The following is a 14,691-nucleotide window of genomic DNA, read 5'->3' as shown; positions in this document are numbered from 1 at the left end:
TGTATAAAAAGAGATGTAACCAGCAGAATAATAAAACAAGCACTTACGTTCAAACCTTATGGTGTGCTCAACTTTTCTATATGGTATCAAATTTGCCCATCGATCCTATGTCCAATCCTCAAAAATCCAGCAACCTGTTATCACTTGCAAAAGACTCTGGTTCTTCCACCATTATTCAGTTGCCAAACCTCTCTCTCAAACTAGATAGAAACAAATATTGTCTTTGGAAAGAAAATACCTTAGACATACTCAGAGCCTTTTCTCTTGACTCTTTTGTTCTTGGTTCCAATCCTCCTCCACAAACTATTACTGTCACCCCTTCTACTACAATGTCCGCTACCAGCCATGCATAACCAGCAGTTACTTCTAACCCTGAGTATGATGAATGGCGACGCAGCGATCTTCTTATTCTTGTTTGGCTTTGTCAAATAATTTCTGATCCTCTTCTTGGTTACTTAACTCGAGCTACCTCTTCTTATGATGCTTGGACTAAAATCAAGTGTATGTTTCAATCATAGACACGTGCTCGAGTTATGCAATTAAAATATCAACTTCAAAACCTTCCTAAAGGCAATCTTTCCATCACAGAATACTTTGAGAAGAAATGCGTAATCGCCAACTCTTTAGCAGAAAGCTTGTACATTGTACAAGGTGATGACTTCATATCATTTGTTCTTAATGGTCTGGATTCTTCATTTGGAATTTTCAAGGCTGCACTTAATATGCGTTCTGGTCCTATGACTCCCAAAGAACTATTTGGACTCCTCCTTCAGGAAGAAGAACACTTGGCTGAAGAAATTAATTTGACCACCATTAATACTCAATTTGGCTCTATTCCTTCTCATGCCCTCTTAACTCAAAATTCAGCTTATCCTCCTCCCTTTCCATCCGTTCATAATACCAACCAGTCATCTATTCTTGGACCACCCCCACTCTCTAATCTTATTGCCTACAATTCACATAATTATGCTCAATCTATGGTACCTCAACAATATTCCCATTCTGCATTTTCTCGGTCAAATAATCGTTAGTCCAAGCGTCGTGTTCCATGTCAAATATTTTGTAAAACTAATCATGAAGCTCATAATTGCTACCATCACTCTAATGAAAAATATTATCCACCAACAAGGTCATCGCCATCATGGTCAACTCCCAAACAAGCACATTTTGCTTCTTCTTCGGCTATTGTTGATCCTGCTTGGTATTTTGATTTGGCTGCTACACATCATGTGACTTCAGACATGACTAACCTCTAGTTATAGCCTTACACCAGCAATGATGGTTTAGCGGTTGGTAATGGTATGAAACTTCCTATTTCGCACATTGACTCATCAATTTTGTCTGCACGCACACAACCCATTCATCTTAAAAATATTCTCCATGTCCCTAAAATTTCTAAGAATTTACTTAGTGTTTCTAAACTAACTCATGATAATAATGTCTATATGGAATTTTATACTTATGATTGCTATGAGAAGGATTTGCAGGGTAGGAAACTGCTGCGAGGAACACTTGATGATGACCTGTACCCTCTTCAACTATCATCGTCTCATTCTCAGTCTTCCCCGCCTTCCATATTTCTTGGTGAACGCACCTCTCTTATTGGTTGGCATCTTTGACTAGCTCATCCAAATGAAGCTCTTCTTCATCGTCTTGTGTCTAATTTTAGGCTACCTGTTTCTAGCTTTGATTTTCCTAATGTTTGCGAACCTTGTCAACTAGGCAAGAGTCGACGCCTACCCTTTTCTCATTCCCATGTTTCTAGCAGTAGTCCTTTTCAATTAGTTTATTCTGATATTTGGGGACTTTTCCCAGTTCCTTCTATTAATGGATCCTCCTACTTTGTTTTATTCATTGATGATTGCACCAAATTTATTTGGATATATTTCATGTCACATAAATCTTAAGTTTTTCAATTTTTCACTCAATTTAAGTCGGCCGTTGAAACCCAGTTTGGGACTAAAACAAAATTGGTTCAAACTGACTGGGGAGGTGAATACCGAAATGTATCATCATATTTACAAAATCAAGGCATTCATCATCGTATTTCTTGTCCTTATACTCCTCAAAAAAATGGTGCATCGGAACACCGAAATCGTATTATAATTGAAAAAAGACTCGCTCTTCTTTCCCATGCTTCTCTTCCATTTCAATTTTGGGAGCATGCATTTCTCACTGCTACGTACTTATCTAATATTACAATATCCTCTTCTTTGTCCTTTAAATTGCCATATCAATTACTGTATAAAAATTCTCCCGATTATGGTTTTCTCAAAACTTTCGGTTGCCTTTGTTATCCTTTTCTTCGACCTTACAATCATCACAAAGTTGATTTTGGGTTTCTTCCTTGTGTCTTTATAGGATATAGTTTACCATGTCGCGTCTTCTTAAATTTATATTAATAGTCATGTTGTGTTTGATGAAAATACTTTCCCTTATTCCTCCATGCTGCCGATCACAATATCATCATCATCCTCGTTCCATTTTAGAAACTCTTCTTTCTCTTTACTCAATCAAGTTTCTCAACATCCAGTGCGTTCACATTCTCTCGTATCAAGGTCATCATCAAGTCCTCCAGTTGCATCACCTATCCCCTCATCTGAACACACTAATCATACACACATACCCTCTACACCCTCTACTGTATCCCCTCAAGAATATCCACAAACAAAGAATACACCAACCACTAACCCACCTGAACACCTGCCACCATCTAATTCATCTTACCCGACCTCAACCCCTTCCTATTTTCGCCCCCCCAACACCTCTAGTCATCACATGGTTGTTTGAAGTAAAACTAATTACTTAAAACCAAAAGATCTTATAACATCTCGACATTATCTTCTTCCTGATCCTTTGCACATTCCAGAACCTACAATATATCATCAAGCCTCCAAATATCCTGAATGGCATCATGCTATGCAGGCAAAATTTTTAGCCCTTATGCAAAATAAGACGGACATTGGTTCCACCATCGCCAAATTCTAACATTATTGGTTATAAATGGGTCTACAGGGTTAAGAGAAAAGTTGATGGATTAATTGAACGTTACAAAGCTTGCCTTGTAGAGAAAGGTTTTCACCAAGAGGAGGGTGTTGATTACTTTGATACTTTCAGTCCTGTTGTTAAGCCTACAACTATTCGGCTTGTTTCGTCTTTAGCTATGATAAATAAGTGGCCCATTCGACAACTTGACATTAACAATGCATTCTTAAATAGTGATCTCTCCGAACAAGTATTTATAGAGCAACCAAAAGGATTTGTTGATCCTCATCGGCCACATTTTGTATGCAAATTGAACAAGGCCTTATATGGCCTCAAAAAAGCGCCACGCGCTGGGTTCAATAAGTTAAAGGTTTTTCTCCTCGGTATTGGCTTTCGCTCTTGTTTATCTGACTCTTCTCTTTTTGTGTAGCTAACTTCTAAGCACACAACATATGTTCTTATCTATGTGGATGATCTTATTCTACCTGGCAGCGATAGTGATTTCATCACTGCATTTATTCGTTCTCTTGATCAACAGTTTTCTCTCAAATATCTTGGTTCCTTAAATTATTTTCTTGGTATTAAAGTATCTCCAACATCAAATGGGATTATTTTAGCTCAAGGCAGGTACATTCGTGACTTACTTCGTCGAACTAACATGGTTGATGCAAATCCTATCTCTAGTCCGGCTGAACCTGGATCAATACTTACTCTTTCTAGTGATCCCCTGCCTGATGCTTATTTATACTGTAGTGTTGTTGGTGCACTTCAATATGTTACTATTACTAGGTCATAAATATCCTATGTAGTCAATCGAGTATGCCAATTTATGCAAGCACCCACCACTGCTCATTGGTCAGCTGTAAAATGCATACTTCGATATCTAAAAGGATCCATCCATGATGACCTCTTACTACGTCCTATGTCTGATTCTAGCCTTGTAGCCTTTTCGGATGCTGGTTGGATCTCTGACATTGATGATAGTCGCTCCCAACATGGTTTTGCATTATTTTATGGAGGTAACCTGATCAGTTGGTCTTCTCACAAACAAAAGGCTTTAGCCCACTAAAGCACTGAAGCTGAGTATCGTGCTTTAGCTTTTGCAACTACTAAATTGATTTGGATTCAGCAACTGCTCAGCGAGCTACGTGCTCCTCTCACTGCACCCACTATTGTCCTTTGTGATAATCTTAGCGCACAGTTTTTATCTCGAAATCCTGTCATCCATCAACGGTCGAAGCATATTCATCTTGATTATCATTTTGTACGGGAGATGGTTGAAGATCAATCGTTAGTGGTTCTCTATGTTTCATCTCAAAATCAACTTGCAGATATATTTACTAAAGCAGTTGGCATGAATCGGTTCCTTAATCTTCGATCCAAGCTCATGGTTCGATCACGAACATGATCTTGTAGGGGGCTATTAGAGTTTATTTTGAATTTGAATTGTTGTAGCTTTTTCTGTAACAAAAAGATTATCTTTCCTGTAAAATAGGCATTAGATAAGACTCTTATAGTTATCTTCAACATGTACAAAATTTGTATAAAAAGAGATGTAAGTAACCAGCAGAATAATAAAACAAGCACTTACGTTCAAACCTTATGGTGTGCTCAACTTTTCTATATCTTTTAGTGGTATTGCTGCTTTTTCCCTTTTAGTTTTAAAAATTGCTATGTACTTTATTGTGTTTTTATTCAATCAGAGGTGCCACTTCAACATTGACATCACGGATGTCAACGGTACAATTACGGCAAGAATCTCAGAAATATTGGGAGAAAGAATGTTAATGCTTTACAATTATTCATTTTCTTTATACAATGCACTTACAATTGGTTAGAAATATATCTCATAATGTTCTTGCAGGACCTCCCATTGCCTTTGATGAGGATGAGACTGAGTTTCTAGATAAGTTTGAAATGGTTAGATATTGTTAAATTCTTTATATTTGTCTGAGATTCCACTAATAGATAACCTGTACATGTTGACACATTGATATAATGTCCTGTCCTCAATAGATTAAGTTATACACACTCGGTCTTTTCCATGTTTTTTCTGTCATATTTGATAGGAAAAGTTTTATTTTCTTTCTAAGGATTCATTTAATTAGCTAAATTGAGATTTAATGTTTAAACTTGTTTGAATAGACAACTAAATTTTTTAGTTTTCTAAATAGAAATATAAACCCAAAGGTTCATTTATAGGTCAACGCCATAAAGGCTTCTATGAGATCCTAACAACGTCATGGCATGCTCAATTATCGCTTAACTTAGCTATATATGGATCTTTAACCATTGTTGTAGATCATCATATGAATTCAATGCCCTCTTATCCATATCTAGCTACTGACTATGGTACAAAACCAACTTTGTACAGCCAACGATCATATGACTTTGATGTTGAAACATTAAAGTTTGTATATTTATTTTCTATGACAATAAAACTGCTAAGTTTTTGCTTATCTATCCACTGCCTATTATCATTCTCATCGTTCAGTTTCTCAAACAGGAAATCCAACAGTACTATCCTGGCTTAAAGGTATGGAATTCCGATCGAAATGGAAAGCAAGTTCACTATGAAAATACTGTAAAATATCGATCTATAGCAGACATAACATCGTCTTTCTCAATCATTAGGTTAAGTGAATCCTATTGTTTACTATAATACAGATATTCCAATGACAACATCAAAATTTCATGCAACTACAACAAAATTCTCTTTGTCCATGTACACGTAGACAGATCCATCAAGATTTACATAGTTACATTACGGCCAATTTGCTATGTTAAAACTTCCAAAGTTACATACTTCCATATTCATATCTTTGTCAAATGTAACTTTATATTCAACTTGGCAAAGCACCTTATTCAAGTTCATATAGTTCAGTTATACAATCAAAATTTGCAGGACAATTTGTACTGCATTTTGGCACCTATTTTTGAGAATCTTTCATTTTCCAAGATATGTTGGGCTCGTGCTTTGCACGGCCACACCCTCACTAGTATGTATATGTATATATTTATATATATGTGTGTGTGTCTCATTAATTAATTATGAAAGTAATCAACTTTTGTATTCATTTTCTAATAAATTTGCAAAATTCAAAACCATAAAAGGAAGATTTTTAACAGATTGGCAAAATTAATTATCAAAGCAATCAATTGTTACATTCAAAAACTGGGACTATCCTATGGCTCTCCACGGTATGTTCAACATTGCAATTGTGATCGCCAACATACTTGTATATGCAAAAGTTGATCGAGCATTCATACTTTTTAAACCACAACATTCAGGCACAACTAGGACATACTTTTTAAACCACAACATTCAGGCACAACTAGGACATACACATTTCACCTTAAAGTATTTACTACAACCCTTCAACATAGCTAAATCAAAAGACTTTCTCAGCGACGCTTCATCCAATAACATTTTTAGCTCTTTGTTGGTATAAAATATTTGTTCTTTGTAGAAATTAATTCCACCAAAAAGGAATAGTTAAGTTGTGATTTCGATCCACACTCTCCGTACTCTTCTTGAAAACATTCGAGATCTTCTGCATTCGTTGGATGATCTTCCATATCCATTAGATGATAATCCATATTCATTGAATCAGCATCCAGGCTCTCATGTTCAATCGTATCGTCATCATCAATTATAGGGTGTGGTGATGGGGTGGGGCTGAATTCATTGGTTCTATCAGAGATCTTGGGATGATATTTATCTTCAATATAGGCCTAGATTCATCGGCAATAACATCGAACATGTACATAGCCACCTGCCTATCATTCTTTATGAATGAGAGATATATTTTTTGCCTCTCATTCATTACATAGCTAATCATAAAGTCACATGGATTGCAAGCTAATTTTCCTCTCAATTACACTTGCAATCATGTCGTCGTAAGAACCATTCTGACGCAACGCAATAGGCACTATCACCTTACTAAAAGATTTTCAATTCCAAAATTTGATAGTCTCCTCTTATACTCCCATATAATCACCACCAACAATAATAAATTTTGTCGCTATCATTATAGACTAGATTGGTCGATTCTAGATTAAGGTATCGATCTATACGGGTCGATGACTGATTGATGAATGATAAGAAATTCGTACAAAAATGTGAGTGCATGAAATTGGGTTCTTATCGATGCTCTCTAGCTACTAAAATGGAAAAAGAAACTTATAGTGCTTCTAAACTATTGTAATCTATCTAATAACGAGTTATGAAATGATTTTGAAAGCTTCTCAAACTTGTAACAATGGTGAGAAAATGGTTTTTAAAAATATTTAAAAGATAATAGGGTAACAATGGAAGCAATAAGCAAGGTAATGGTGATTTTTAGTTGTGAAAAAAATGTCATTGAAAAAGCCACCGGAATAGGAGAAATTAAGTGAAAACCGGAGCATTTTTTACGGCTTGTTGGAGAATATTTTTTAAGAAGAAAAATTTTAAATCAGATTTTTGTTGGATGAAATGGGGGAAGGGATTATAGTGTAATATTAAAGACTTATATGCTAGATTTGTATGGTTTTTGAAAGTCATATGAATGAGATCATAAATATGTCTATCCACTACAATTTTTAAAACTTATATCTAAATATTAGGTTATGTTGTCAAAGTGGCTATTGAGACAAAACTCCCCACATAGCGTGCATGGCTTAGCACAACTTACCACATTATTACTAGGCTCTCGTTTATAGACTACCATCAAATCTAGAAAGGGTAAAACATATATAAATAATTTTAGAAGAATAAAATGTGAGTCCCTTTTTTTCCAGTAAGTTAAGTTCATTGAATTACAGAGTTAAATTCGGTCAAGCAGTTATAGAGAAGTTTGACTGAGTGACTGTACATTTTGTACAGGTGCCAGTGTGAGATTGGTATGCAGATACATTGAAGAGACAAACACGATAGTAGACGTAACAGAAGTGATGACAGACACGAATGGCAAATACACAATAGAAGACTCCAAAATCAAAATATGCCTTTATTTTTAAAAAAAATGATCAATCTATGTCATGAAACTAGAAAGTGACATAAATAGGCTTTTTCTACTCATTTAGTGCACAATATTTTTTTAACGGTGTGGGGCTTATGGCCGTTTAAATTTGGTAGGGCACTTTTTCGTGCACTATTTATTTTTTTCAGATAGTACACAAAAAAAGTGCAATATTAATTATTTTTTTGTGAATAGTGGAAAGTGCACTTTTTGTGCACTATACTTTTTTTATCCATATAGTACACAAAAAAAGTGCACTATTAATTATCTTTTTGTGAATAGTGGAAAGTGCATTTTTTGTGCATAATTCATTTTTTCAGATAGTGCATTATTAATTAGTACTTTCTCTATTTCACAATAAGTGAATTGTTGGGGTATTGATTGGTGTTTCAAAGTAAGTGAATTATTAAATTTTTTTTCAAATTTATCCTTATGATTTGATAACTAATTAACTTTTGAAAAGGTATTACAAGGTCAACTTTTTCTTTTTTTGGGGTGAAAATGGAAATTTGTGTTAAATTTATGTCTTTAATGTTTTTTCCTTAATCTGTATGTCAAAATTCAACAATTCATTTATTATAAAATGGAGAGAGTATCTTTTTATGAGCAGTTGAAAGTGTACTTTTTTTTAGCACTGTTCATTTTTTTCACATAGTGCACAAAAATAGTGCGCTATTAATTATTTCTCATATAGTGCATTCACTGTTCTTTTTTGCAGGTCTGTGGTTACATAAACCAGGTAATTCAAATAATTTATTTCAGTGGAATGTTCTATATTTCTGATCTTCTATAGTTTACTGGTTACATATCCGTAAGCAACAATTTTATAGGGCTGTGGTAGTTTTATTTTGTAATTTTATTCAGCAACGTTTTGCTTGTTCAAAATTCCTTCCCTTGGCTGAAATTACCGTGTTGTCAACTACGTTTGTGCAAGATGAGTTCTTTAATATACTATGATCCCTTTGAAGTGAACTTTATTAGTACACTTTGATGAATAGCACTTTCTTAACGTGGTGAAGTACACGTCAAAACCAACAGAAAAAACAAGAACAAACTATCAATATACCATTCATTATATTCTTATATTGTAGTACTAGGAATACAGAGAGATCGAGAGAAAAAAAATCATCATGGCTGGTGGAATAAAACATAATCTACAAATCCCATTACTTTCAACAATATTTTCTGACTCTTCCGATACAAATGGTATCTTAATTATTGTTAAAAATTCTATCTTGATGACTTTGTGTAGCAAAGTGGCGTTTTGAATTCTTGATTTTAGTTAAAATCAAGTCTTTCTGGCTTGGTGTACTATGGTAGCTTGATTTGTATTAAAAGTTACTCTTTATGAATTTGTGTAGAAAAATGGTATCTTGATTGTTGTTAGATATTCTCTCTTTCTAAGTGTAGCAAAATGGTATATTGATTTTGTTATAAGTTTATCTTTCCAGCGTGGAGTTAATAACTCAAATGGTCACTGAACAAAGTTACTCAAGTTTATTTCTTACTCCAAAAGCCAATTAACTTAGGTTTATTTTCTCAGAAAGTCACTCAATTTTGTTTTTCACTTCAAAAGTTATTTAAGTATGAATATTTTACTTATAAAGTCACTCAGCCTATTTAATTAGTTGTTTTAGTTAAAATTTGCTAACTTAAAATTTTATTTAAAACCAAAATTTTTTTAAAAACTAAAAAAATATTTGAACCATATTTATTACATAATCTCATGTTTACTTTATATTTAACCCTCTAAAATTTTAAAATATCCTAAATAGTTTATATCAATTCACTTATAATGTTAATATTAATTTTTTAGATTTTTTGAATCATATTCATTTAGTTGCTTAGATTTAATTAACTTTCAATGTGATACTTATTTACGAAATTGATTTTCAATCATAATGCAATTTTTTATATTACCACTTGTATAATATACATATGCATCAAATAAATACAATGAATTCTATTTCTAATAAATTGATAAAAGGGATCGTTAAAGATTTTGAACTAAAATGATATGATATAAAACATTACCAAATGTTAGTAAACATTTGTACATTATAATATATACACTGCAACGAAGTAAAACTACCCGCAAAAAGTGTACAATCAAATGAGTGTGGTTTTAGAATATTAATTGATGATCTATATGACTATATACAATTTATAATATAGAGTAATCGTTAGACAAGAAAATAGTATTAAAATCAAAATTCTAAGAAATAAAAAAGATATTCAATTACACCATTTAAATGAATTTTGGATATGATCGGATCACAAAATTGATTGTTTAAATGAAAAACTTTTTTATTTCTTAAAATTTTTGTTTTAAATAAAAATTACATGATAACAAATTTTAATGAAAAAAATTAATTAAATAACTTGAGTGACTTTCTGGGAAAAGAATTCATATTTGAGTGACTTTTGAAGTAAAACTTAAAGTTGAGTGACTTTCTGAGAAAAGAACTCATAGTTGAGTGACTTTTGGAGTAAGAATCAAAGTTGAGTGACTTTCTGAAAGAAAAATCATAAGTTGAGTGCCCATTTGAGTTATTAACTCTTCTAACGTGGTATAGCAAAAATAACATCTTGATTGTTCTTAAAAATTCTTTTTTGGCGTAGCAAAATGACATTTTGAATTTGATATAAATTTTATCTTTCTGATTTGGTGTAGTAATTGGTACTATCTTGAGTTTTGTTAAAAGTTCTACCTCTGTGACTTAGGTGTAGCAAAATGTTATCTTAATTTTGTTAAAAATTCATCTTTCTTGGTATAGCAAAAAAAGTACACTTTTAAATATTCACAAAAAGATAGTAATTAATAGTGTATTATTTTTGTACATTATGTGGAACAAAAATAGTGCATACAAAAGAGCACTTTCCACTATTCAAAAGGGTAGTGCATGCATTTTTCACTATTCATAAAAAGATAATTAATATGCATTTTTTTATGTACTATGTGGATTAAAAAAGAATAGTGTAAAAAAAATATGCTTTCCACTATTTACAGAAAAATAGCTAATAGTGCACATTTTTTGTGCACTATCTAAAAAAAAAGAATAATGCACAAAAACAAGCACTATCAAATTTAAAGGGCCGTCAGCCTCATGCCGTTAATAAAAATATTATGTACTAAATAAGTGTATAAAGTCTATTTATGTCACTTTTTAGTTTCATTGCATAGATTAATTATTTTTTTTTAAATGAAGGCATATTTCGATTCCGAATTCACAATAGAAGTGGTAGGTGACCATGAGAATGAACTCTGTGATGTTGCAGTTGTCCACAGCCCAAGAGAGGATTGCAACGAACCTGGACTAAGTTTTGACAGCGCAAGAGTTGTCTGCAGCAAAAATTTTGGCATTCCCAATTCAACACGTTATGCGAATCCACTTTTCTTCGTGAAGGAGGAGGCTCTACCTGGCTGCAAGGATGTTCTTGATGAGTTGGGTTTGTTCCCACTTGAATTTTAAACTAAATTATTATTATAAAGTGTTTAGAGAAACAGTAGTTTTTGCTCTTTTTGTTGATATGGTGAATCAAAACGAAGGAGAAAAAATAAGTGTTAACTTCTCCTATATACTAATTGCATAAATTGCATAAGTTCGTGCTAAGCTCGATTCAAATTCATAATACAAAAATAAATATAATGTATGTAAAAATAACTTATATCATATTTTTCTATTGCATAATTAATTTAATTTAATGACTCATTAATTATATCTTATTTAGTAAGTCTTTATAATTATTAAAAAAATTGTCCATTAATCGAATAACTTTTAATGGGTTTTATTTATGAAGAATGAAGTATGAAGGAGAATTGGCAAATACACAAGGACAAGGGATGCGATTCAAAACAGACAAATGGTGTATTCGATATGTTTTAAATCTTTTTCAAATTTGATTGGTTAATTTATTGAAAAATATTTTCTCTAGGAAATTAAGTTTCTTAAAAATTAGGAAAATGACTTTATGAAAGTAGGAAAATTACACTTCACAAATGGCATTATACATTTATTGAGCTCTCTCCCCCCCCCCCCCCCCAGCCTCCCTAGCTCTCATCTCCACCACACATACTACTACTTCTCATATACATATTTAAATTATATACAAATAATTTCTTAATAATATTTTTACTTACATAGAAAACACAAGAAAATAAGTAAGAAATACATTTTTTAAAAAAATAATATTTTTAAAATAATATATTTCATAAAAAATATTTTTATACCAAACACACCCAAAAAGACGATATGACGTATTATTAGTAAGAAATAATAATTGGTCAGGTTAGAAATAAAACTGTAAATTTAAAGTTGCACAAATTTTACTAAAATATACAATAACAACTAATAAACTCTATCCATTTCGTTTTATTTTACAATTGTTGATTTGATACTCTTCTATTAGGAGTTTGCTTTATTTATCTCTATTATGTTTTGAGAGTATATGATTGGTAGATTATGTTAGATAGTTATGATAATAGTATTATTGAAGAAAATAACAAACCCTTGTTGATTTGCTAAAATAATAAGTAAAAAAAAAATAGTAGAAGAGTTGAGAGCAAAAAAAAAAAGAAAAGAAAATGGTACATCTCAATTCCTTTTTACTTGACTTTTTTACTTGAAAAGTCACTTAAGAAATTATATATTAGGAGAAAAACAAACAAACTTATCCTTATTAATTATGTTTTGTAAATTTATGTTGACTATTGATACTTTATGTAGTTACTTAATAAATCAGAATATTACAGAAAAATTTACAAATCTTCCTTGATTTTCTTAAATAAATAATAAAAAGTTAATATAAAAAATAAGTGAAAAAAGAAACAAGTAATCTAATAAGTAACAAGAATATATATATATATATAAAGTTACTTCTATGTATAGTTAATTATAAAGGTTCAAACAAAAATATTATAAAATTATAAATGAGAAAAATGTAACAATAAGTATGAAAAAAGCAATAGACATGTGTGGCAATCTAATTGCACCAAAAAATTTATGAGGATTATCAAAATTCAAGATTCTCGTTTATGTATAGTTAGAATTATAATATAGTGTACTCACCATTGACAAGAAAGTTCATTGAATTTTTATTGAAAAGTGAAGTATTGAAAACACCCTTTAACTTGGTGTGAATTATTATTTGATTCTCCGAATTATATTTAGTATTAAAAATAATCTTATACTTGACTAAATGAATTTAAAAACTCTTATTTTGTCATATCAAACTAATGTGTGTATCCTCACTATCTAGCTGGACTTAACGTGTGTATACTCGCTATCTAGTTGGATTTACCTGTTGATATATTATTTATGTGCCATTCACGTGAATCTTTGAAACTCAAAAAAATACACATCTAAAAAATAAATCCACTAAAATAACTCAATTCGATGAAATCATACAATAAACGCTTCTACATTGCTAGAACTCTTTCTTTCCTCCTCATAATTCTCTCGGAATTCTCTAACTTAACCCTTTAACTTTCATTTCCATGGAATCAAAGGATTTTAGCGTAAAAGTCTTAATAAAAGTTTCAGTGATAATCTCCTTCATTTGATTCCTAGTTTATTTTGTGTGGATAATTCTAGTTAAATTTTCTTTCAAAATTGTCATCTGATCATGAAATTATCGACGTTGTCGAAATCCGCATCTAACAAAGTATAGTTATTAAAACAATTGAGGTTAAGAAACTTAGCATTTAAGTAAGATGGTAAAAAATATTTAAGTTCAAACTTATGGTGTGTTTTAATCAAGAAAAATTTAAAATAGGAAGAAGAAGAATTGTGGTAGCAGTTAGCATATGTTGAAAATTAAGGGAAAAAGTTTTTAAGGGGTTTTTATCATTAAATGCTTACATGACATAATTCTTAAGCAGTTCATGCACCAATAAAATTTTGAGGCCATTTTCTATGTCATGTGGCATTTTAAGGGCGTTTTTAAAATTATATATGTAGTTAAGTTTAGGGATGTTTTAAAAATTATTTAGTTAAGTTTAGAGGTTTTTTAATATCAAAAATAGTTCGTGGACTAAATAATAATTCGCATCAGATTTGAAGGTAGTTTCACTCACTCTTTATTGAATAAGGAGTTTGTATGTGTAGCTTCAAGGTGATGCTTCTTTGTTTGCTCTTTATGTTTGGAAGTTGTGATGCTCCATTTGTTAAATCCCTCTTTGTTATCTTTCATTTTGTTTTGATGACAAATTTCCTCAAGTTAATATTTTCAACTTCGATAATACTGATTAATCGTATATTTCTATAATTGAAAGTATTCTTTTCTATTTGATTTCCTTAAATTCCTTTGTCACAAAGGTAATCATTTGCTCATATATTTTTCAACCTTTTAAATGAAACATTATACAATTGTCTAATATTTGTAATAACTTACAAAAATTTATACCGTGACCTAATAACTTCCATTAAAATTTTCAGTTTCCTCAAGAAGGATCTTCAGACATTAGTTTAAAAAGTCCATATATTACAAGAGAATAAAAAAAAAAAAAAAATTATACAAACCCACAACTTATATTTCACTTATTACAAAAAATTCCATCTCCCTAAACACATTACATAAATCTCATTTTTTAAGTTTCTCTCTCTTAAAGTACATATACATACATATCCCCTTTTCTCTCATGATTTTTTCTCCTTAAAAAAGGGCTACAATCAAGGTTCCGTTTTCATGTTTGAAATCAATT

The 14,691-nt window shown here is 31.5% G+C and overlaps 1 protein-coding gene across 1 annotated transcript in view; it reads left to right on the top strand.

Annotated features, from left to right (window-relative positions):
* LOC124887140 (anther-specific protein LAT52-like) overlaps positions 1–11,461 on the top strand; it is a 65,938-nt gene extending 54,477 nt beyond the window's left edge. The window contains exons 3-4 of the mRNA XM_047396334.1: positions 7,853–7,958; positions 11,233–11,461. Coding sequence (XP_047252290.1) covers positions 7,853–7,958; positions 11,233–11,461 — 335 coding nt within the window. The remainder of the gene's footprint in view (positions 1–7,852; positions 7,959–11,232) is intronic.
* Positions 11,462–14,691: the final 3,230 nt, after the last annotated feature.

The sequence above is a fragment of the Capsicum annuum genome, chromosome 9, assembly GCF_002878395.1.
Source record: "Capsicum annuum cultivar UCD-10X-F1 chromosome 9, UCD10Xv1.1, whole genome shotgun sequence".
NCBI classification, from domain to species: Eukaryota; Viridiplantae; Streptophyta; class Magnoliopsida; order Solanales; family Solanaceae; genus Capsicum; species Capsicum annuum.
The sequence above is the reverse complement of the archived record's forward strand: the minus strand, read 5'-3'. Positions and strand labels throughout refer to the sequence as shown.